Source organism: Clinocottus analis, unplaced genomic scaffold (assembly GCF_023055335.1).
Source record: "Clinocottus analis isolate CAN_PGR_092001 unplaced genomic scaffold, fCliAna1.0.p SCAF_10, whole genome shotgun sequence".
Lineage (NCBI taxonomy): Eukaryota > Metazoa > Chordata > Actinopteri > Perciformes > Cottidae > Clinocottus > Clinocottus analis.
In genome coordinates this window covers 13,584,439-13,609,153 of record NW_027175821.1, presented here as the reverse complement: position 1 = coordinate 13,609,153, position 24,715 = coordinate 13,584,439, and the positions used below count along the sequence as shown (strand labels likewise).

Sequence of the window (24,715 nt, the reverse complement as noted above, 5' to 3'; positions counted from 1 at the left end):
GTCAATGGCAGCAGGAAACACGCCTAGATTGAAATGTCTCATCTTAAAGGGGCAGGACAGGTAAAGCTACAAGGAACAAAGGACGCAGACCAAGGTCCTGTTTAGATCTCATTAATATGCTGAAGCGCTCGCCTGTGCTGTCACCCAAGGGAGATCACCGTGAAGGAGTGTATTCATGAAGGTGGTTAGTTAGAGACACCAGATGCATGAATCCCTCCAGTGTTGCTTCGTGGCTCCAGAAAGCAGAGGCAAACACCGCAGAGCTCCTCGGGGTATTTTACTTTTCACTTAAACCACTACAGAGATAAAAATGTGCTCACTTTGCATTTAATGCATCACATATATTATAGTGTTTTATATCCAGCATCCAACTTAATTGAATCTGCATTATTTGTTTTGAATTTTCAGTGTTGTGTTGTAAATGTTGCTGAGTGTCAGAATGAAATACAACTAAACCAATACTGTTTTTCAGAACACAAACAGAGTAGTGAATCCTTTTGCTCCTCATGTGTTTGTTCATCTGAGCAAATGTTCTTTTGGACATTTAGTTCCAAAAATGTTCCCCATATTCCTTGTAATAATGTTGAAACATGCAAGCTTAGTCTACTTTTAAACTATTGCTGGTACATGCTAAATTGTCATTTTGACTTGTTTAAGGCTAGTTTGTGAAACAAATGTCATTTACCGATGAAAGTATGATACATATTAAAAAGTAAAGAAAAAAAACACCATAGATTCCTATTCAGATCAGCAGAAGTGTTTTTAAACCAAATTGATGATTTTTTTAATAAGTAATTTGTTGTTTGAACAGATGCTGTGACAAAAATTTTTGACAAAAGATGTGCAACACTATATATATATATATGTATATATATATATATATATATATATATATATATATATATATATATATGTATATATATATATATATATATATATATATATATATATATATATATATATATATATATATATAATTTCAATGTTCTAAAATTCTTCAGAATTAAAAGTCCATTGCTATTTGAAAGAGTATACCTGCATTATTATGCTAATATATTATCATTGTATCAGTGGTCGAAAATGGTCTTAAAGTGACAATAATATTGTTTCTCACAATTACTTCTGTGACAATATATCATAAGGAAATTGGTTACAGTGGCCAGCCTACAGAGGGTGATCATTACATATTCCTAAACAGTCCCTTTTGTTTCGTTTCATTCAGAAGCCGCACTGTAGTCACCAAAGAATTAGTATCTATTTAAACCCTGGCCTCTTGGTTTTTGTAACTGTTAACGCTGCATGAGATTATTATTTAAATTATGTGTATAGTTATGTCTTCTTGGCTGATGTAAAAAGTTCTATTTACACTGAAGAGCAGTAAAATAGCTCCTTCTAAATTTCCAAGGGATATGATCATTGTTCAATATTTGCTCATATCAGATATACAACCAATATAGCCTCCTTGTATCTACACAGAGGCAGATGCACAGGGGAAGGCTGGACCATAAACGACCCAGAGAGCACTGAACATCCCTCCCTCTCCGTGTGTTATGAAGCTATGGACCACAGGTAAGAAAGCTTGTGCACGTCTCCATTAGTCAGAATATATGCTGCTTTTGATCTCCTCTAGAGGAGAACATTATTAATACAAGATCTGTCAGATGCTCCTCTGGCCAACCTGCCAACTCAGGTTCAACTCATGACTGAAGACTGCTAAAAGTCAGAATTTAAAATATGGTGCCACTTTTCATTTTGTAAGTTGAGATCAAAGAAGGATGGGGTAGACCGAGTTAAATCTTACAAGCAGGGAAGCTGAAGTGTAGCGTTATTGAACTAATGTGCAGCAGATATAAACTGTACGATGAGAGAAGATATAACTTTATATATCCCATGGAAAATGGTTTTGCTGCAGTTGCAGTACAAAGACTGCAAATATAACACACCAATTAACATATAATATAAATAAAGTTGCACATAATAAAGTTACCCTTTAAAATGAAAAGGGTCTACTCTATGAAATACTTCCTATAGCCCCTCTAGAATATTACTAATGAACAAAGACAAGGCATGACGTTTGTACAAAACAATTTTAAATATGACTTGAAATGTCATGAAATCACTCCAAAAGGAGCAAGTATTTGATTCTAATACATAAGTTTTGGACTCTGTTGAATCCATTTTGACTATTCTTTTTAAAACGTGTCTCTCTGAAGTCCACCCAACGGGATAGAAGTATAACAACCTTATTTAATCATGTGAGTGACCCTTTAAATAAATGTGTGGCACAAAAAAAATAAACTGCATGTTGTTTTTTTGGTTACGTTTGTGGTTTTGAGCTGTTTGTCTCCATCTATCGACATCGACGAGCAACTTTGTCCAAACTGCTAACACTGCTTTACTCTCTGAATTATCTTAATAAATTGCTCCACTTTGGCGTAAAAAAAAGAAGCTCCGAACTGTTTCTTCGACGTTTAACTTCAGACGTAAAGCCAATGTTTTCGACAAAGTTTTGTATTTTTAATCGTCCGTCCTGCAAAATAATCCGACTAGAAACACGCGTTGATTCTCATTACCAGGTGTTGTGTCGAAAACTGTTTCCCAGTCGATATGTGTTTCCTCTGGATCACCCTCACCCCGACCCGTACCCACCGAGGGGGCGTTTTTACAGAAGGAAAACACTATTAGATGAGGGAACACATTTTAACACAACACCTGTTGGGTATCGGTACATTTCGATAGAGACTAAATTAGCGATTTTTAGCAAATAAAAAACACTTGTCAGTGGTCGGCGTGCCGTTGCTTCGCGTGTCGTAGTGTCACGCACGTGCAGGTAATTAGCCAACAAACCGCTGACGCTAAGTCAGCTAGCGGTTTGCATGGGAACCAGATACACGTGATGGGGACCATCACCAATATGGACTGAACAAACACGTTTGATGGAAAAGTTGAATATGTTTATTTCTTTAGTCATCATTATAGTGTTTTTTTTTTTAAATTACTATTTCAAAGTTATGTCGTATGACGTTTACACCTATCAGGAGATGTGTCCGGTCCAACGGGGCTCTTGATCTGCGTTTGTCTTTTCTGAAAGACTCAGATGGATGGATGGATGGATGGGTGGGTGGGTGGGTAGGTACTTTATTGATCCCCAAAGGGAAATTTAAGGTCCAAGTAGCTTGACACATCACAGCACATAATATATACATACACACTATATAGAAAGATTGTCTAAAAGAAAAATTAAAAAACAAGGGGGAAAAAATTGGATGGAGGGAGGGGGTGTGTTGTGCAGGCTAACATAGCCAGTAGCCAGTAGGGGCGTGTAGTGCAGGGGGCTAACATAGCCAGTAGATAGTGAACCCCGTATATAAATTGTGTGGGTTGGGGGCTGTGCATGTTTGAGGGGGAGAAGACTATGCAGAGACGTCTAACTCAGTAGCTTTGATAGACTTTGACAGGTTGAACAGTTGTATGGCTCTGGGGATGAATGATTTACCCAGCCTATCGGTTTTGCATGACAGTGAGCGCAGTCTGCAGCTGATCACATGAGACTGTCCTTTTGCCCATTTCAACATCCTGTGTGCCACAACTGGATCCGCTCTCTCTCACAACCATAGTGGACTCAGATGACACTTGTAAAATAGTTTGGAGTCAGGTAATAAAGCCGAGCTTCACTGGAATAAAAAAATTTGGGGATAACTGCTTCTCCCTGCCACTATGCCAGGAAGATGGGTACTGTTACCAAACTTCATCCACACTTTTATTTAGTAATATCTTTACAATAACTTGTCTTGATCATTGTCTTTTACTTTTCTTTTTTTTTTAGATCCACAGATATGGAGTACACTGGCCAAAGGACTGGGGGCAAAACAACTGGCAAAGATGAGTCGAATATCCAGTGATGGATTTAGGTCTCCTGTGGTGACGGTGCTGCTAGGAGAGCACAGCTGGGTCCAACATGTGGACAACAGGATTAGGTAAGTCTCTGTCCTTATCATTCATTTTATGTGCATTTGCAACTTGAAAGGATCTTGGGCACATGAATGAAAAAAGGGACAATGTCTAAATCATGTCTTACCTTTTCCTTTCAGTTATGAGTTTAATGTCCCCTGATGTGTGTTCTCAGCTGGGAACATGACAGAGAAGCTGGATTTGACTGCAGAGGGTAAACTGTGGTGGATCTGTATGCAGATGGAATAACTGACAATGTGTGAAAGGTTTTGACGTTAATGAATCATCAGCAAAGGAGACATTTATTTTTTTTTAAATGCATGTTCAATATGATACAATGGGGACAATCAGATTTTTTCAATGGATTTAGTCTTTAGCCCAGACTAAATCTGGTTTAGGTGTATTTCCTCCCCCATCATGTGACTTTAATTGTGTCCAACCCTTGTACTCTTTAGTGGTAATTAAACATAATCTGAATTATTAACGATCACAGCTGTATCTTATGTCAGGTATTGGATACTTCACCCTCCCATATCGGGTCCACGCGAGGGGCCAGTCGCGTTCACGGCTGTGAGTGTAACCCTGACGCAGTTAAAGCTTACAAAAAAACCTCGAGGCAAACGGCGTGATGGACCGCTGCACCGTTCACCGAGGAGACAACCGACAAGTAATGTGTTTCATCTGCATCCCATCCTGCTGATTTGAGGCCTATTGTGTACCCACAGTAGTAGGCCTACTTTAACACAGGGTGTACTTGTACCCTCTCGTGCTGTACTACTACTTCACATCTCTGTGTTGTTTTCAACTCCACAAAAGAGAACCAAATGAGGTTTACGCAGATGTTAGTAGTATTTTTAAGGTATTTGCACAAAAATATAATAAGGGATCATTTCAGGGGGAGAAAGTCAACTATTACAGTGTTGTGATATTTTAAGACAAAATTCTGTAATTTGTATTGATAACAAGCTGATTGTATTTCAAAACATCCACACATATTATACACAACATGTAGAAACACAAATACAATAGTTTTGTTTCTTCTCCGTGATTTGTTGGATCTGATTCAAGTCAAACTGTAACTGTAATGCATCACAGCGGTGGACATTTTACATTTCTTCAGAGTTCAAGACATCTCAATATTAATAGAATGATATATAATTTTGCACAGTACAAGAATCTTGGTTTTAAAATCCCACTGGGCGTTTAATCTGCAACTTCTCCTGAAGAGGTCCAGTTTAGCTGGCGTCACAAAGTCAACCTGCTCTATGTCACAAGCAGACGCACAACAATACCAAAATAATGACAGATTGGTGAAATCATTTAGTTAACAATAATAACAAGCTTGTTGTTGTATTTGTAAAGCTCCAGCTGTGGGACGTAGTCGACCGAGTGAACCTGGGCCTCATACCGAGGACGAAGGACGGCTGGCCGGTTGCCTGCCGTCTGCTGAACAGAACAACTGGAGGCATTTTGCACATCCACCACAACGTCACGTCATCGTCTCCGGACATAGCGGTGATCAGTGACGACAGCCAGAGGACTTCTGGGAAGATAGCTGACAGAGAGGCGTGACAGGTTTGGGCTGATGACGCAACAGACCGCGTCGCCTTTCTTTTAAAGGACATCACCGGTGCCTGGTGGAGAACAAACAACCAGCGCGTAGAACATGTGAAGTCGTACATGCCTCATGTTCACCATGTTGTGCTGGATTTAGAGTGCAGACCAAGCAGGCAGGAGATGAACACAAATGAAATGCTGAGTGCGGTCATACAGTTAATGTCTGGAGGAGAAGCAGGCGACACGTTTCCAAAGACACCAACCTCTACAACAACTGGTTCCAGGTTGTGAATTGAAGCTGCTGCTGTGTTTTTATGAACCTTTATGTGTTCAGGGCAGGTTCGCTGAGCACAAATACGCCCTGCTTCCCAAACATGCAAATCTAATCACATCTGGAAGCTGACAAGCTGGACCACAACCTCAGCCTTATCTGCTGGATAACAGCGGCGGGTTGAGGCGATTTGAGGGCGCCTCGTCGTTGTGTTGTACGATCGGTGGACCGCTTGAAATGAAAAGCTTCAGACTGAGACTCGGTTGCTCCCCTGACTGTCACATCAGTGTGCTGGCAATTACAGGACAACCCAAACCTATAAAACTCCCCCAAGACAGGAAAATATGTGCAGTACAGTATTTTCTGCGTTGTCAGCTTAACTTTGCAACCTCAGAAGGCAGCACTCAATTTAATCCATAACTACACGACAGTTTACTTCTGAGCTGTAGGCAGGTGACAAATTGAAGAAACAGAACGAGTGGAGAGATGGAGAGCCTTTTGTGCATGTGCCACAAGCATGGGAATGATGTGAATCATATGATGTGCCATTCGCAGTCAGCAGGTCTGACTCTAATTGAACAGCGATGGGAGATCTTAGACCCAAATAAGGGATCGTCTTCTGGATGACTGGTGCTCATCGCGCCAGTAGAAAGCACTGAAGCTGCTCTGGTGTGGTGGACCGACATGTTAATGTTGTTTTTATTTTCCTTTTATCACACATCTGTATATATATATATATATATATATATATATATATATATATATATATATATATATATATATATAAAACTTACATTTATTGTGGGGGTAAACGTATACATGTGTCTTTGCACAAGTTGCCAAAAGAGCCATATTCAACAAACACAGTTGAAATTTATTCGTGAGCGATGGCACAAATGAGTTAACCAATGAAATAACAAGTCAGCATAAATATCCATCCAGTCATCTCAATCCCTTCTCTCTGCCTATAAACACACGGAGGCACACACATGCAATTAAAAGCAGTGTGTTTCAGATGTGAACATTCATATTTAAATCAACACAGACTCTCCTGCTTATATAAGATTGTGTTTATGACAGAGACAAGAGATGAGACTATTCATTGATAACTTTTGAGAGTATTAATCTCACATTTTCCTCTTAGATTGTTTTAGGTCTGTGTGAGACTTTAAATCGGTTTGTACAAGCCGGATACACAAAGTGCTCCAATGTGGTCACTTTGAATCTGCCTTGACAACAAACACTGTCACCATGTTTACTCGTCTTTATAGTCTGGTGCATTCTTTTAGCTCACTCTTTGTTCGTTTATTTATTGCAGTTGTCACTCAACTGTATTTTACCCTCTTTTTTAAAGTAAAAGCCTGCACTTTCAAAAACGGTTCCCATTTGGGAGGTTAACGGGAGCAGAGCAGATTAATGGACTGATTCAGTGGGACTCGTTTTCCACGCGCAGTCCTCCTGCAGAGGAAAAGCACCTGTCATGGAAAATGTGGAGAGAGGCGCTCCTGCTTTTCGGCTGCAAACTTTCCTTATCTTCCGGTACTCGGGACTCCTCCGGCGCACAAAGTCAACAGGTTGTGCAGACAAGAGGCGAGAAGAAGAAGAAGAAGAAGAGGAGAAGAAAGGGAGAAAAGTAAAAGGCAGCGCTTTGGTCATAGCCAACGAAGAAAGTTAGTAAATCAGTTTATGGACACACGGAAATGTCGTATTCCTAAATGCAACTTTTTACCGTTTTTAGTTTTTTTTTTCTTCAGGAAGACCTCGCGGTCGCCGCGGCAGTGACGCAGGCAGCGGAGAGCTGGGCTGAAGTTAACAGGTGTGTCCTTTTATTTATATTACTTTGACCTATTTGTCTTTTAAATTGACAGCCGATTTCAGACATGTTGTAAATTAAAAAAAATGTGTCCCGAAAATCGCCATCCTTCACAATCGGATGAACGTACACGGTTGAACAGAGACACGGCGAGGGGACGTGAAGTAACGTTGCTTTAGTTTAGTCGCTTTGCGGCTGAATTCTGACACTTTATCGCACTTTTGTTGCGCTGCAGAAACGAGACGCGCGTTATTTGCTGTGGTGGAGTTTCGCGTTTGTTAAATCCATTACTGAAGCTTACAGTTGACAAAACATGTCTCAATGTTTGTTTTTAAAACAAATTATTTCTCCATTGTCTTCCGTTTCGTGTTTGTAGAGGATGTTTCCAGTTTGTGCACTATCCCTGTCATCCGGGCCAGACGCATGCGCCATTTCCTTGAAGGTTAAGTTTCACCTTATCAAGCTGCCTTGTAGGTATTCTGCTGGAGTTAGTTGGCTCCAGGCATTCAAACAATGAGGAAAAGGTTTTCATTGAGGTTTTGAATGGCAGCTTTCCCACTTGTAAGGTACTTAATTTCTACCTCTTTAATTTCTTTTAATCCAAGTGAAATTGACCGTAAAGCATGGGCAGATTATGAGACAATAGACCCCAACACCTCTCCTACAGAAGACAAAGACATACAGACCTTTGAGTGCTTTTTGTGTCTCTTTATGGTTGTTTCCCTCTTTCATAGTCTCTGCAGTTGTTTTGCATATGTTTGTAGTTTAGTGTTTTGTGTGACCTTAAATTGGTTTCATGTTGCTTTGTAGTCATTTAAAATATCTTCCTGGGTGATTTGTGTCTCTTTGGGTAACGTTTTTTTAGGTGAATGTCAGGTGGGTCTTTGACCTTTTTGGGCCCCTGAACCTGTGCCAGGTTGTCCTTTTCAGTAATGTGTCCATGATGACAAGTGACACATTGGGATTAGACAAATAGTGAAGTTATTGAACTCCACCCAGTGCTCTGTATCCTTAGAGGGTGGGAACCCTTCATAGTAGCCAAGTTCATGTTGTTTTGCCCGTTGCACTCAAAACAATCTTTCACCCGGGCAGAATAAATAAATATATCCTCAGGCATCCTGGTTCCTTTGAGTCATTTATCACTAGATTAGGCCAGTAGTTTGCTCCAAAGCTCTGGACTAATTCCTGTCCTTGTATAAAATGGAAAACATGCCTTAGAGTCTCTGTTGGCTTACTGGTTATCTAGCTTCATGGGCAGTCCTTTTTGAAAAGGAGGAGGAGGCTACTACTCTTGTACTCCAAAACCATCCATCACAAAGTTGCTGTGGTGTCACTGTATGGAGGCCGCCAGGGAGAGAGAACTGTCGCTCACGCATTAGTCATTTGATGAGGACCACACTGCTGTTTCTGCCTGTCTGTGTCCTCCCTGCCGCGGGGCATCGCGTCGACAAGTTCCTCTTTTCACTGCAGAGCTCGGCTTTGGTATCCTCGCATCCGAACATTAAAACAGCCTCTCTAGTAGTGAAGAGTTTATTCCTGATGAGTTGTTTTGTCCACAGGAGGTCTTCTCAATGCCACTGAGCTGAGCCAGTGGACCTACACGGAGGGTTGACGGTTGACGGCGCGATGCCCGAGGTCGCTGATATGATCAACCTGGGCTTCCTGTCAGACTCTGAGCGGGAGCTGATCCTGGAGGTGCTGCAACGGGACGAGGAGCTTCGGCAGGTGGAGGAGCAGCGAGTGCGGTGAGAAAAGAGCACTTTCTGTTAGTGGTACTAAATGGTTAACTTGCATGCTGTAGTTTTCCCCCATGAATCATTAATGAAAGTACTAAAAGACATAAGCTAATCACGAATCAATTCAATTTAAGGTAATACTAATTCAAACCTCGTCCTTTGGGTTCACCCTGTAATTTACAGATATTTAAAATGGTGTATTTTAAGTTGAAGTTTATTTTTTGAATGTATTATGTGTTCATCTAGGTAGATCTGTTATTTAACACAGTATGGTTTGTTGTTGGCAGAGTGTAGTTTTGAACCTTAGTACTTTTTGAATACTTTTGAAATAAGTCCATAGAATCAAGTATACTATTTGGGATTGGAAACTTAGTCCGCTTTATTTCTTTCATGTATCAAAATTATGATTGTATATTAATTATTTAAATGTTGTATTAAGCCAACGTTTTTGTACAACTGCTTGTACCAAGACAAGGTTGCATAAACACTGCACTGAGAAAAAGGAAAAACATGTTTCTATTTGTCAAACTATGTGAGTGAAAAGTAGGATTCTGGTGTCTGTACGTAGCCAGGTTTCTTATTGGCACCAGGATGAAACTAAAACCTTACCTCGCCCAGTAGAGAACACATTTACACTGCAGGCCATGCAGTGGGTTACACAGACACAGTTTGTCTCTATACCTTGATTTAGGCCTTGGAGCTAATTCAATATTGTCATTTATTAATGGAATATTGTGATGATATTATTCTGATTTTGTTTACAAAACTGACTTCTGTTTTTTTAAAGATTTGCTTTATATTTGTGAAGAAGTGGTAATGCATAACTGAAAACATTGCCACTTCAGACGACTTACTTATACATAGATATAACTCAATGTATTTTCAAAGAAGACACATTTTCAGATTTGGATAGAAATTGAAACCAGTGAATTCTTGGTATTTGTAGCCAAATGACAAAAGTAAATACAATACTTCTGTTAATTATCAACAAGTTGTATCAGCTATAAAACATACAAATTAATAATGTTGTTATTGTAATCGTGATCCCAACCATACCACTCTCCACGAGTCCTCGCTTAGGATCCATCGTACAACCAGAAATGCATCTTTTTGTATTTATTATAGCATATTAAGTACTTTGTATTTCTGAGCCTTTTTCCTATTGCTGGTTATTCTCTGACTCCTGTAGATGATTGGCCACTGCTTTCACGAGTACACTCGTATGTAAAACCTAAACATGAATGGGGTTTAAATCATTTATCAACATTTCTTAAAAAGGGAAATCTATGAATATACAAAAGCCTAAATATTGAAAATAACTTCTAGACAAAGGACGACTTCTCGACGTCTTTAATATTTGTGTTGTGTCTCAGGAGTTTGAAGGCGGAGTTGCTGGATGTGAAGAGGAGAGGGGCCAAACGTGGCAGCGGACGATACAGTGAGCGTAGTTGTGGCAGATGCCAGCAGCCTCTGAGTCGACTGGCGCTTTTCTCCAGCCAGTGTAAGATCTGCAACCACCATGTGTGCAGCAACTGCCGAACAGTCGTCTCCACAGGATCCTGGCTGTGCAACGTGTGTGCCAAACAGTCGTAAGGGATTGTTTATACTCCCCTTTAACTTGCCAGAAGAATTGTGTTTGAATAAAATCAGTTTGTCTTTCAGGTTTATAATATACTCACAATATATTGCAAACTATTCATGAGCTCACAGCATGACGGGTAACCAATACTATTTTACTGATTTGTTTTTTTAACTGATGAATGAGTCACATTCGGTTCAGTTTACACCTTTTTTTTTTAAAATAAGTATTTGTGTTGGATTGTAGGGATCTAAAGAGAAGGACGGGTGACTGGTTCTACGATCAAAGGGTGAACCGCTTCTCCATGACGCCTGGACACGACCTCGTGAGAGCCTCCCTGAAAAAGAGACCTCAGGGTGAGTGCAGGAAGAGGAAGTTGGTATCGACTGTTCAACCAGGAATGTAAACAGCTCTCAGTCAAATGAAATGCCCACAGTCACTGGGATGTGGTCCCAGTCCAACAGCAGGGGAAGAGAAATGTTCAAAAAAACAACTGCAGTGACATGGTGGCATTTTGTTTAACTGGTGTGCGATTTTAACGTTTGTGTTTTATAGGGAAGCGTGAGACAACGGGAGAAATACTGTTGAGAAGTACTGAAATACATGCAGATCTTCCCGTTCCTGTGCCACGGGTCAGGCAGAAACATCCGGATAACAAAGGGTGCGTCATCATTAGTCACATTAGTTTTGTTCGTTTAAGAAAACGTTGAAGGATTCTCGGATTGAGAACATTTCAACCTTGTCATGTGTTTAGTCATTCAAAGGACAATTCGGGATCCACGGCTTCAAGGGAATCATTTGAATCAAAGGAGGAAGTTTGGCCAAAGTCAACACGCAGTGACCTGGAGTCTGAAGAGAACAAGAGTATAAGTAGCATTAAGACACACTCTGATTCTGGCCATGTGACCCCCGAGCAACAAAGGTAAGCTCACCTTAAGGTCTTCTGAAACAACCAAACACGACACGTTGACTTCAAAGACGCTTCAAACAGAAGTGTTTGTCCCTCCTTCCCCAAAGCAGGTCAGTGTAGTGGAGTCCAGACGGAGGCTGGGACGGCCATGTCTGACTCGCATCATTTCAAAATACAAAATACATTGTATTTGTTCGAAAATCCTTTTAACAATCGGATAAATAAGTCAAATATAAAATTATTATCCATTTTGATTTGATGGCCTGTAGCATAGACTTAATAGTTTCCACTAAAAATGGACAAAAATGTGGTGACATAAAAATCTAATATCAGTTATTTTTATCGCAGTTTATGTAGTTTCAATAAAACTTGTAAAGGAAGATGTGTTGTCTTGTGCGCCTGACCTTTTTATAGTTTGCAAATTGCACAGTTAAAATTAATAATATTGTACTATTTGAATGTAAAATGTATTAAATGTTATTAATGTTTTGTGTCATCACACAGGAGAGAGACCCCTTTGGCTCCGCCCAGTCCAGCAGGGTCCTCTGCTTCCAGTCTGACCGCTGCAGTCAAAGAAGATATCGTTAGCGTCGACAGCGTCAACATGGAAGCTAACAACGTATGCTTCTTTCACGTAACAAGTTCATGTTTCTGTGTCAAACCCTGGAAAAAAAAAAAAAAAAAAATGTTCTGACTATCGCTACAGGTCCCAGAAGTAAAACCCGTGAGCCCGAGCCCAGAGATGGATGTTGATCGGCTCTTCAAGAAGAGCATCAAACGGGACCCAAGGCCTCCTGGTTAGCATCTGATGTCAACATGTGCTACAGTTGCTTTTTCTTCGTCCAGAACGAAATGAAAAACAGAGTGTGTATCGCAGCCTAATTGCTGGTGTGTTTCTAACAGAGCATGTATCCACACTGGACCTGCGTGAAGACGCCTCGGAGGCCTCGATGGGCGGCAGGAGCATGTCTGTACCGGGCCTCGACGTGCAGGTAAGAATCTAGCTTTCATACACTTAAACACTGTTACGTCATGAATCTGTTATTTGTTTAAATGTTTTGTCATATTAGTAAAACATTTGTCTCTTTTTTTCTTGTTTGCTTTACATCCTGCACCATAATGAAGAAACCTCAGTGTAGGAGCACTTCTTAGATATTGTATTTGTTCAGCATCCCCGCACTACGATATACTTCAGGAGGAGGTTTTCCTGGATATAGACATGCAGCAGCAACAGAGCAGAACGTCTCCAACAGAGAAAAAGTGACTGTAAAGCCTCTTAAAGTCAAGCCTCTATCAAAACCAAACATGTTTAGTCGCTGCATTACATTTTGGTCTTTTGAGGCTATTTGCATGCTATCTTTGCCTCTCCTGTGGTGGCTTATTTCCTGTGTTGTTTGTTGAACGTCACAGCCAAATGGAGGCCAGCCTCTGTTTGTAGAAAATAACACTAAATGTTTACAATAGTTTAACAGCTTTCTGCTATTTTCTTCTTCAATTTGATTGAACAGAAGTCGTTTGTTTATTGAATAACAAGCCTTGTTTTTTGCTTAACACGAATCCTACTGTGCGTCTTTGATCAGGATTCCAAATGTTTACTATGTTGCTACAGGAAGATGGAGAGGAGGACGAAGATATTGACAGCTTGGTTAGCTTTCATAAAAGGACAATAGCGTCGAGCTCCTACAGCCTGAACAGCTCAAAGGTAAAGTATTGACATTTCTCACAGCTCACTTTAGTCCTCTGAATGCTCTTTAGAGAGCGGCTCATTATGTCGCTCCGACCAGAACCAACGGATAATCTGAACGAGCATCTTTAACCTCAGGATATCCTGCTGCAAGTTAGGAAACGTAAAATTTTGATCTGTAGCGTCTACCAAAACGTTTTTAACAGTTACCAAAGACACATGGGAAAAGCAAAGCTGAGGCCGGCTGACTTGCATACGGTCAATCTATATACATCTGTCTGTCTGTCTGTCTGTCTCTATAGATAGATAGATAGAGATAGACAGATAGACAGACACACACACACAAAATGTATGATTTATTTGTTTACTTGTTTGTTTGTTTGTTTGTTTGTTTTTAACTGATCTGCAACATTAAACCTGCAGTGTCTATCCAGGCAGTATCTTAATGTCAATATTTTAAATGACTTGGAACCAACACAGGAGTTGTTGATGATATATTTGTGTCTGTATGTCTGTCCAGAGCACACTGGGCAGCATGATGAGCATTTACAGTGAAGCGGGAGACTTCGACAGTGTAGAGGTGAGCGGCGACGTCGTCTTCTCCCTGAGCTACGACGAACACACCCAGAGCCTCCACGTCTTCATCGAGGAGTGCCACGAGCTGGCCTATGGCGACGCCTCCAAGCAGCTTTCCCACCCGTAAATAATTAAATCTGTCTCTCCCTCCATTTGAAGCTGTAATGTGGAGCTCCACAAGGCGAAACGCATCATTTGAAGCACAGTTTGCTCAAACCTTTGCTTTGAGAGTGCAGATTGTGGTTCTGTAACAGACACATGGGTTTACTATGCACACACACACACACACACACACACACACACCCCTCAGTATTGTTAGCACATCTTTGATCAGTGCGGATCGGAAGTTACTGTGTTTACTAAAGCCTTGATACTCGCATCCCACATGGTGATTACTTGAGCTTCACAGGAAATTGAAAGTCAACAGAAGTTTTCATCACATTTGCTCAGGAAATACTGCGACCAGCAGCCGCGTCCGGAGTAACGCTGTTTGTTCTGTTTTTGGGTTTCAGATATGTCAAATGTTATCTGCTTCCTGACAAATCTCGCCAGAGCAAAAGGAAGACCAGCGTCAAGAGGAACACGATCAACCCTGTCTACAAAGAAACACTGAAGGTGATGGTTTATATCGTGCACTTCTCTAACTGTACTGCAACCGTTGACCTTCGGCTGTTGACTTAATGGCACTCCCTGATTAGTGACCTTGCGCCATACCTGCTGTAAATAATATCCACACCCACAGAGAGTATAAGATTGATATTGACATTAAAGATTAGAATAGGAGTTTCCAAATATTGATTTTGGTCCAATGTAGTCTACTTGAATGCAATGTCAAACAAAACCGCTGAAAGGGAAGCGGCTGAATGAAACACTTCGTGCTGAAGGACTGTAACTCTAGATTTGCTCCTTGACAGAGGAAGAAGGTAATTATTTAGATTTTTAAGAAGATTAATGCCACTTCCGATAAGATCAGAATTCATCTTCTGCTTTAATCTGTGATCTATGATTTATTTAAAACTCCCTCAGCACCAGAGCATTAAAGTTATATACGGTTTCAGTATGGAGATAGCCCTTTGATCAATCCTATCGCTTTCTCCTCCTCATCTCCCACTGACAGTACTCCATCAGCCGCACTCAGCTGTTCACGCGCTCCATCCTGATATCGGTGTGGCATTACGGTCGCTTCAGCCGCAACGCTTTCCTCGGAGAGGCAGAGATCGCCCTGGACACCCGGGACCTCGACTCTGCGTACATGGACCGCGTGGTTCTCATGGGGAAGGTAGACCAGAGCAACTGGATGTGGTTTTTATTAGCATACCATGATGGCCTCTTGGTGAAAGGTGACCTGGGAAGTTTAATGTTTACATTCAGTGATGCATGCCAAATTGCATCATGTGAATGGCTGCAGTCTAAAGAATGTGATGAATACATGTCCTTCATCACAAAAAACTCTGAGAGGACAAAAGACGCTTGAAGGACTTTTTGTTAGTAGACATGAATGTACCATCTTATGTCACCAACAAGCAGTCTAATGGAGGTGCTCCTCTTGTGAAGGAACAACGTGTAAAACACCTCGAGGAAAAAGACTTAAAGACGTTTGTTTATTCTTTTTAAACAAACATGTTGAATGGATCTCCTTTCTCATAAAATGTTTGCAAGGTTTTTTTATTTGCAATTTTTCTTGAAGGTTTACAGCCTGTGTTGTTTGCATACGCGTTAACTTCCCGGCAGTCTTCTTCGTCCTAGCTGCAGCATTGCTGTGCTGAAAGAGGACTTTAAGCGGACAGTTTGAAAACTGATAAAATACGAAGATCGTAGAGAAAGTGATTACTCTGTTTCTTAGAATCCTTTTGTAAATAGGGTTTGCTCTGTTAATAGTTTGCTGTGTTCCCTCCACGCACAAATATTGACATTTTCCAACTCAGCCATTGTCAGTCTGTGTTGCCTGTGTTTTATGCTAAATATGATGTACTCTTTTTAAACAGTCACCCTCTGCTGGGCCTGCTTCAGCTTTTGCTCAGTACAAAGGAGAGTTGGTGATCTCCTTGAAGTACGTCACGCCTAAAAAGCCCCAAAACGAGAAAATAAAAGGTAAGACGAAGAAGCTTTTGACTGCGTTTGACACACTTTGCCGTCATTTTCTAAGCGTTTCCATCTTCTCCTCAGGCAAAAAGGCGGTGACTGCGGGGGGAGAACTGCATGTCCTGATTAAAGAGGCAAGGAATCTGATCGCAATGAAACCAGGAGGCACCTCGGATAGCTTTGTGAAAGGGTCAGTGAGGAACTCTGCAGTCTTAAAATGAATGACTGCATTTCTCTTTGTTCAGGAGTTAACGTGTTTGTGGTTCTGCAGATACTTGTTCCCAACTAAGGCAAAGACCACAAAGAGGAAGACTCCAGTTGTGAAGAAGAACCTGGACCCCCACTACGACCACACGTTTGTGTACAAGGAGCTGGCTCTGGAGCAGCTGGGGGAGATGTGCCTGGAGCTGACGGTGTGGGACAGAGAGGCCATGTCGAGCAACGAGTTTCTGGGAGGACTTCGTCTGGGCTCCACAAGAGGTAAAAAGATAGAATTTTAAGAAATCTATATGAATTAGTACTTTATTCTTTTTCCACCTGGCTTTCAGGGCGAACATGTGAGAAGTGCTCCTGTGAGAATGAATCAGATATGTCATTTGTTTCTCCTTTTTGTGTTACCTGGACAATTGTTATTCTGTGTACTCCTGTTGGGTTAACTGAGTGCTCTGTTGTAAATCAGCTGCTGTAAATGTCAACACATTTGGAGAGGTGACCATTTAGTTTACGTCTTTTTGCTTGTCGAGTTCAAAATGTTTTTTTAAGGAAGTAGATTATGTAGTTTACTTTGTTGCCCTTGGTTCATCCTGATTTATACTGCTTCGAGCTATCAGTACACGTAATTGTTGGGTTGTTGTACATTTTTTGGTGTTTTGCACTCTCTGGGTTTGTAAAACTGGAGGGAAGGCGAAATGTTATTAGCCTTTATAATAAGATGAATGAATACCCATTCTCACCTTTTCTATTTTAAATGGTTGCATTGCCAAAGCGTCATCACCTTTTTCAGAAAGACACGCTTAATTTTTGAAAACTGTTTAAGCGCCTTCAAGGCTTCCATGTGTTTTCCCCAGTGTGTGAAAATTCAGCGAGTAAAATACATTTTCCGGCATTAATAGTAAAAAGACTCTGCACTTCATTTTCCATTCATGTAATCTTTACTCCTGCAGGCTGTGTAAAAACAGGAAAAGTAGAAGTGGAAATGGACTCCGTTGGAGAGGAAGTCAGTCTGTGGGAGAAGATGATGCAGTACCCGGACTCGTGGGCAGAGGGCACTCTTCCACTGCGCTCCACTATGGTGAAGGGCAAATGAGGACGGCACAATGGCCTGCACCCTCGAATAGAAACCAGAAACTGAAAAGGAGGGAAGCTGTGGGGGTTTGCGACAAATATGAGATTTTGGATTATTATATTTTACCATTTTTATCAGACCAGCAGCTGGTCCATCTGAGGTGAAACTCCACACTGGCCGGCTGAACATCTGCCTCGCTGTATGGGGTTTGTCTTTAGCGCCGCCCCTCCCACTGCGGACTGGTGTAACTGTTGAAAAGCTGCCAGAGCTTCCCAACACTAAAGTTTGGATTCATTTTAAGAGCACTTACACATTTATTGTATGTTTTTAGAAATTCAGGCTGTATATATTATTGCAACTTTTAAATGCATGCACACAACTAAGCACAAAGTGTTGTAATGATTTACCTTTTTCCTTATAAATGTACAGAATTACACAGGAGAACATGTTATTTTAAACCGACATACAAATTCTACTTGTTTTGATGGATAAAATGTGTCTATTTTTAACTTTTAACTATGTGTGAGAAGTCGTGTTTACCTCAACGTTGCCATGAATATTCTGTTCACCCAATAAAATATTAACTAAACCCAAAGACTGCTTGAGCCTCCATACCAGCTGGATTTGAAAACAATCTGTCCACTCGAGCTCCTCAGTAGTCTGTTGTTAGTGATTGTCCTCTTTAGTTCTCATTAAATATCAGATCACAACGAGGGCTCTTTGACAAAAAATACTCAGTATTCAACCTAATTCCATCCACGGTTAAACAATTTGTAATAGCGTGTTTTACTTTCTGCAGCTGTGAAGTCCATTTTCTGGATTGTTTGAGAGAGAAAACAGTGCTAGAACTTCAGTGTTAAGTGATCACATTTGAAGATTAGGAACGGCCTTTTGTCCTCTTTTTCCCTCCTAATGTCCCTCTGGACCTGTTGTTGGTCCTCTTTCCTCGTCTTGTGTTTAGTAAAGTTGATGAGTTTATCGCTGCGGCAACTGGAAAGGTTTATTGAATTAGTCACAGAAGTCCCTGTGGCGCTCCAGTCTCTCTCGCTGCTCTTCGTCCAGCAGGAAGTTATCGATGTAGGAGAACAGCTCGTCCGACGCCATCGGGGTGATGAAGCGCTCTCGGTCCAGACCGAGCTCGTCCAGCAGCAACATGCTGAAGTAGAATCTGGAGATTCTGAACACTTGTCTACACGAAGACACACATTGGAGTATTAAAGGAACACTCAACAGCTCAAACTTCGATATTATTAAAGCTGCTATATGTTTAAAACCAAGATTTAAGGGGGTATAAAGAGTGGCTGATCCAGTTTCCCTCAGCTCTATGGAGCTGTATAATGTCTTTCACCTCAATATTTGGGTTTTCTGTTTATCAGCTTAATTGTTTTAGTTCACTTTCACAGCTATCATGGTATTTTTGGCAGCAGAAGGCAGCTGTTTATTGCAAAAAAAAAGCTCTGATAAACCAACGTGTTACCTGCTCAGTAACAGCTGACAGACACAATTAGCACCCAGCTAGTGAACACAGTGGAGCGCTTTGCAGCCAAAGAAACGGATATTTCCCTCATGAGTTGGAGGCCATAACAAAGCTAAAAGAAGAGTGATACTTGTACTAAATTCACCAAGTGGCCAGAAACTGCATCTCTGAAATGCTCGTGTTTACATTTATCTCCTTTAGCCTTTTAGCCATTCCTTTACTTTTACTTTAGCGATGTCTAATTGTCTGCATTTACCAGAGTGCTTTACATTACAGTAAAGAAATTGACCTCAATGGGCCTCTATGAGATTTATGTCAGTGGAGAGACTGAAGAGATTTTCCAGTCTGGAAAAAGTGAGCAGTGCCCCTTACTCCAATTACAGCTGGTGGAAAAATCTATATCTCTTTCTTCTAATATAAACTAGTCCCTACAAGCTTCGTGTTTGTGCCAAATGTGGACTAAATAATCCCTCACTCCTTGATTCTCATGCGAACCAAAGCCAGGTGTTTACTGTTGATGCTCTATCTGTCTCGTCAAAATCCCATTACTGCTACCCTGAAATTATTATCTTACTATTTTTAACATTGTTCAATTGGATTGGATTGTTCAAGTGGATTTTTTTCCACAGAGGATTCCTTTTTATTAGGAGGCACCTAACATTTAAAGAGAGTGAGGAGAAACAACCCCTTACTGTTAATGAGACTGGGAGGTAAATAAAACACGCACCACACACACACACACACACACACACACACACACACACACACACACACACACACACACACACACACAGGATGAACCATAAAACTGCTGAATAACGAAGTGATGAGCTGTCTAACCGTTACCTCAAACCCTCGATGACTTCAGAGCTGAGCAGACTTTCTTTAATGCGACCCGTCTCTCGAGGCGGGGAGCCCAGGAGCTCGATGACGGTTACATGTCGCAGGTCTAATCCACAGTCTGATTTCTGGTTGAAACAAAAGAGAACAAAGAACAGATGTTCAGGTTCTTGTTTATTTTGAACTCTCTATCATTTTAGGGGAAAATAGTTTCCTCACTTGTATCATGATGTTCTGCAGCTGGTAGTCCGGGTCCGATATGTTGGGCGCAGACACGATCAGCAGCCTCCTCTTTTCATAGAACTGATCCAGGAGAGCGGAGACTGTCTTTACGTCTGATTTAATCTCCATTGCTACAAACGCACAAAGTCCCCATTGCATCCTACATTAACACCTATGCTATTGTGTTGATGTGGCAAGTTCATGAGCATCATGGGATTTTTTTTATGCAGACTCACAAACACACTCGGCAGCGGTTCCTTCCCAGCTGCGGTTAAACTGGCAGACCCGACTAGACACGCCCCTCCGTTCATATCCTCCATCACAGTGGTATTCACATGTTGCACCATAGTTACTGCCATCAGAGGAGCAGGTGAGGTAGCCGTGCAGAGGTGGAGGTAGTTCTGGACATCTTCTCACTGGGAGGAGGACAATGCATAGAAGAAATTTAGAGTGTGATCCAAGGTATAATGCCGTGTTCATGTGTATTCGAACAGATATCGGAGGTCAACTTACCCTCAACACGTACAATAAACTTGCAGGCCGCTTTGTTTCTGGCTTGATCGTAGACTTTGTATCGGATGATGTTTGCTCCCTCTTTAAAGTCGGTGCCTGGCTCCTGGCCCACCAATATCACGCTGCAGAGAAACAGTGCAGTGAAGGCTGACTGTTTAATTGCATTTTAAGGTGAGCAGGAAAGGGAGGCCAAGGAAAGGAGCCACATACTTGAGTGATTTATCAGCAGTATCTGTAGCAGCGGGGGGGTCCCAGGTCACCACAGCAGTGAGTTTACCAGGCTCGGCGACCTTGAGTCTGGATGGCGGGCACTTGATCTTTGGAGGATCAGTATCTGAAATAAACAGAGATTTTGCAGGGAGGAAATGCATCTTACGTTAGCAGTCACATTAAGCCAAATATGAAGACTGAGAGACAGCAGACCACATTTCTGGATGCTGTCCAAAACCCAGAGAAGCAGGAAATGCGCTTGTTATTGTGTGACTTTGAGACTGGTGAAAGAATAATGAAAAACTAGACGCAAGACAGATGACTTCAGGTTCATTTTAACCCTTCAGTTGACAGTTCAACAGAGACTTTTGAGTTTAAACCTCTGGTTAGCTTTCTGAAGCTGCAAAAAAAAGGCCTTGATTTGTACCTTCACAAACTGGCTGCACTCCGCTCCATGAGCTGCTGCGCTGACATGTGCGTGAGTGTTCCCCCTCGATGCGATAGCCGGGGTCGCAGGTGAAGTCGCACCTGGAGTCCACCATGAAGCCTTGTGTGCAGGTGTATCTGCCGTGTGGAATGAGGTGCAGCACATGGCAACGCATCTCTGAAGGAACATCATCACAAATACACACAGTATGTTGAGCAAAACGTGGAAACAAACATACAACCAACCAGTTTATCTTAAATGATGACGCTGCGATCATCTATTTGTATTTGTTTTGTTGATGAAAGACCGGAACCAACAATATGTTGGTTCGTCTCTTAAAATTAATTCCAACTGAAGGCTTGAAACTTTGAAAGTAGGCCATGAATTCAGAAAAAAAGCTGGGCACCGCAGGTCTTAGCAATCAAAGAACAAATGAGCCAGTGCAACGGTGTGTTTTAAATAAGGAAAAAGTAGAATATCATCCGACCCTTTCTCATATGTGTTTTTAAAGTCTCAACTTTCACATACTGCGGCAGTAAGCAGTGCCAGACCAGCGTCTGCTGGCGAGGCAGTGAATTGAGCTCTTCCCCAGCAGTCGGTATCCTCGGTCGCAGCGCATCTCACAGCGGGTGTCCAACGTGCTCCTGTAGGCCGCGCCTCGAGGAGAGTGGCAGGTCACCTCCCCATTGGTCAGACCCGGGGAATGACACCAGTGTGGGTCTGTGTTGAAAGAGTAAAACCCAGATCTGTCTGTAGCGGTAATGATACTGAAGTGTCTTATACTTCATGTTAAGGACAGAGTAGACAGCAGTACTGTCTACTACCTGGTGTTATATTGTCATACCACCCAACCCCCGATTAGGTGTTTGTTTTTTTCATACGCACTTTTGTAGTCTAGCTGAGGAGTGTAGTCTTCTTCTACAAAGTCATTGTAGCTGTCATACTCTGTGGCCCCAGAGCCAGCTGAAAAAAACAATCAGACATATTAACATTTCTTATGTGACCATGATTCTCCCCGCACAGCCTCTTTTCCATAACTTCTTTTCAGGTTTCCTTTAACACAAGCTCAACGACATTCCTGTCCATGACACCTGGATTTGTAATCAGTGATGCTTACAGAAACTCCTGAGGGTTTTAAACTTGTGAGTCGGCTCAGAAAACATGCAAATCCTTAAAAATGACATTTAATGTATGTTGCTTCTTTCAAAGGGACAGGAGTTAACTTTGATATGAGTGCAGCGAAGGCCTGTTAGACTATATATTTGAGTGTTTTCTGGTCTTTTAGATTGACAATAACATTCACCACAAAGTTGGACACAGAATGTTTTCATTAGTCACTTGGATCTTTTCCCTTTTACTCATCTCATTTCACGTAATAAGTAGAAGGCATGCATTGCCAAGGATACTGTGGCCTTTATTCAAAATTGTGTCTTTCTGCACAATAAATCCTTTTCACTCTTATATTCCTCTCTCAGCAGTTGTGGTTTCAGGCACATAATCCATTTGAAATCCACAAAAAATGACTCCATGTTTAGAGCTGAGTGCCAAACTTTCCAGGCTGTCAACCTCCTCCCCCATCTCCAAGCAGTTCCTGTGCTGCTTCCTTTGCTGCAGCTCAACCCTTCTGTTTTCTGGCCCTCAAACAAAACAAATTCACTTTTAACACAGATTCTAATAATAATAATGATGCATGCCTCTCTCTTCTCTGAAAGCTGCTTCAGATTGTTCCAGCAATGTGCAAATTAAACCCACCGTCAGCGTTTTTTCTCATAATGAGCGTGATGTTCCACTCAGTAACACTTCCCCAGACTAATGTTTCCCAAGCCCCCCTCACAGAGGATTAGTCACAGAGGAAATAAACAAGCGAAGCTCATCAGTCTGATGGTGAGCGCTGCAGGGCCCAAATAGAGAGAGACATTACTTCAGGTGACATGCACCAGCATGCATGGCAATTAGAAGTCATTTTAATTACATGCAGGTAAAACTGCAGCAGCGCTGAAAAGTCACCCAGTAACTGTTAATTGAGGTACTTGTAAATAAGTTGACCATTTGAATCTATTTTATACTTCTAAATATTGTACTTTTTACTCAACTACATTTAACTAATGGATCAAGTGCATTGGTAAAGATTAAACCAGTGTTTCCTGAGGATTTGACTCATGACTGCTCATGACAACACTACCAAACTGTTTATAAAGTACTTATATCGATGCATTAGTATTTATTTACATCTAATGCCTGATAATACATCAGTCACTGGGGCTATTTCTTTTTCTCCATTCTTCAAGTTGAAGGCCTACTTTTAAGTTATTTAAAAAATATTTTAATAACATTTCGCTGATAATACTTCTGTTTTTTTTAACTTAAGCATGATTTTTGAATGCAGGACTTTTACTTGTGATGCAGTGCCTCTACATTGTTGTATTGGTACTTTTACTAAAGTAAAGTGTCTGAATACTTCTACTATGAGTGTGCAATACCGAGACACTGATACTGCAGCCACACGCTGCATCTTGCACTTACAGAACTGATTTTACTCACAGACATGCCCGCTGCAAGCAGACTGAGTCCATGAGGCAGCAATGAGTCACTTCCTGCTTGATTGAGTTACAAAGAACTCATTTATCTCTAATGACAAAGGTGTCCAGCATTCTTTCAATCACTCTGTTTTATCATCTGAGCTGCTGGGTGGATCTCAGGTCACGCTATTATCTCTGCAGGATTAAACGGAGGCTTCTGCACACTTGGCCCACAGGGAGGACTCCTCAGTAATTAACTGGCAGTGATTGGAGCGGAGCTGTAATTAAAGTGCCTGGTCAGCAAAGCAGAGGGGCTCCTGAAGAGGCAGACAGCTCAACTAAAAGCTCAATTTAAGTTACATTTGACTGGATTCTGCTGCATCACTTCTTAATTCCTGAAGGGAGGATTGGGCTCCATTCATATTCAACCAGTGGCCACAAAAATGCAGTACATCTGCATCTAATACAGTTGTTATTGCTGTTGACCTCAAGGCATTTCCCAACTGCACGGATTGGAGAGGATTTCTATGTTAGAGTGACTTTAGTTAGCAATCGTAATAAGATTATTATTATTATTATTATTATTAGATGTATTTTTAAATTCAATGATAATATCACTAAAGAAAGTGTGTTTTCTTATTGTTTGGACTTACCTGTGAAGTATAAAATGAACACAACAACAAAGCGGTTGAAAATCATGACGACACTCCTGAGGAAAAAAAGTTTGTTTTGCGCAAGTTGGTTCAAATCCCAAAGTCCATCCGAAAAAAAAAGTACAAAGTTATACTCCAGAGAAAGATTACAATTGGTTTACCAAAGAACTTTCTAAAAAACTTTCCTTTTTATAATCATCCCCGCTGAGGACCAGAGGCGCTCCCGTCAGACCAGAGTCTCCGCTGTTTTTGAAAAGGATCCTTCTGGTTCATCGTCACAGTCAAACGCCGCCTGGTGGCGCTGTTGGATCTTCTGTGTCAGTGCGTTTCCTCTCAACGCTGCTTTGTAAACATGAGCCCCGCCCCTCCAACGTCACAGATAACCAGAAAGTGAAGGTTAAAGACCACAC

The 24,715-nt window shown here is 41.3% G+C and overlaps 3 protein-coding genes across 6 annotated transcripts; 2 read left to right on the top strand and 1 right to left on the bottom strand.

Annotated features, from left to right (window-relative positions):
• The first annotated feature begins 1,495 nt into the window (after positions 1 to 1,495).
• On the top strand, positions 1,496 to 5,799 carry trmt12 (tRNA methyltransferase 12 homolog). The gene is given in 8 exon segments (XM_068591505.1): positions 1,496 to 1,569; positions 3,827 to 3,977; positions 4,092 to 4,147; positions 4,150 to 4,188; positions 4,458 to 4,498; positions 4,500 to 4,542; positions 4,545 to 4,618; positions 5,314 to 5,799. Coding segments are annotated over 8 exon segments (909 nt in total). The 5' UTR covers positions 1,496 to 1,550.
• Positions 5,800 to 7,257: 1,458 nt separating this feature from the next.
• On the top strand, positions 7,258 to 18,033 carry sytl4 (synaptotagmin-like 4). Of its 4 annotated transcripts, XM_068595352.1 has the most exons (18): positions 7,259 to 7,449; positions 7,534 to 7,595; positions 9,152 to 9,337; positions 10,702 to 10,917; positions 11,154 to 11,263; positions 11,463 to 11,568; positions 11,662 to 11,829; positions 12,322 to 12,436; positions 12,524 to 12,614; positions 12,721 to 12,809; positions 13,427 to 13,519; positions 14,022 to 14,200; positions 14,590 to 14,692; positions 15,195 to 15,356; positions 16,063 to 16,168; positions 16,244 to 16,349; positions 16,431 to 16,639; positions 17,323 to 18,033. In XM_068595352.1, the coding sequence occupies exons 3-18, from the start codon at positions 9,219 to 9,221 to the stop codon at positions 17,463 to 17,465; spliced, it is 2,115 nt and encodes a 704-aa protein (XP_068451453.1). In that variant the 5' UTR covers positions 7,259 to 7,449; positions 7,534 to 7,595; positions 9,152 to 9,218; the 3' UTR covers positions 17,466 to 18,033. The 4 variants fall into 4 exon arrangements, with proteins under 4 accessions (XP_068451451.1, XP_068451452.1, XP_068451453.1 ...); XM_068595350.1 differs by having other exon boundaries at positions 7,258 to 7,449; positions 16,063 to 16,349; XM_068595351.1 differs by having other exon boundaries at positions 7,258 to 7,449; positions 7,518 to 7,595; positions 16,063 to 16,349.
• On the bottom strand, positions 17,330 to 24,536 carry srpx2 (sushi-repeat containing protein X-linked 2). Its single transcript, XM_068595355.1, has 10 exons — positions 24,306 to 24,536; positions 22,019 to 22,096; positions 21,662 to 21,853; positions 21,134 to 21,310; positions 20,707 to 20,830; positions 20,497 to 20,618; positions 20,220 to 20,399; positions 19,981 to 20,114; positions 19,768 to 19,889; positions 17,330 to 18,633 (listed from the first exon to the last, which is right to left on the bottom strand). Exons 1-10 carry the CDS (start codon positions 24,349 to 24,351, stop codon positions 18,453 to 18,455), a joined length of 1,356 nt encoding a protein of 451 aa, XP_068451456.1. The 5' UTR covers positions 24,352 to 24,536; the 3' UTR covers positions 17,330 to 18,452.
• Between the last annotated feature and the right edge of the window lie 179 nt (positions 24,537 to 24,715).

Excerpts from the sequence above, each read along its gene's own strand:
- sytl4 (XM_068595350.1), top strand. The coding sequence starts at position 9,219 with ATGCCCGAGGTCGCTGATATGATCAACCTGGGCTTCCTGTCAGACTCT. Across the intron at positions 14,201-14,589 it reads TCCAAGCAGCTTTCCCACCC|ATATGTCAAATGTTATCTGC; the intron begins GTAAATAATTAA and ends TTTGGGTTTCAG. Across the intron at positions 16,350-16,430 it reads TCGGATAGCTTTGTGAAAGG|ATACTTGTTCCCAACTAAGG; the intron begins GTCAGTGAGGAA and ends GTGGTTCTGCAG.
- srpx2 (XM_068595355.1), bottom strand. The coding sequence starts at position 24,351 with ATGATTTTCAACCGCTTTGTTGTTGTGTTCATTTTATACTTCACAG. Across the intron at positions 22,097-24,305 it reads GTTCATTTTATACTTCACAG|CTGGCTCTGGGGCCACAGAG; the intron begins GTAAGTCCAAAC and ends TGTTTTTTTCAG. Across the intron at positions 21,854-22,018 it reads TCCTCAGCTAGACTACAAAA|ACCCACACTGGTGTCATTCC; the intron begins GTGCGTATGAAA and ends CTTTCAACACAG.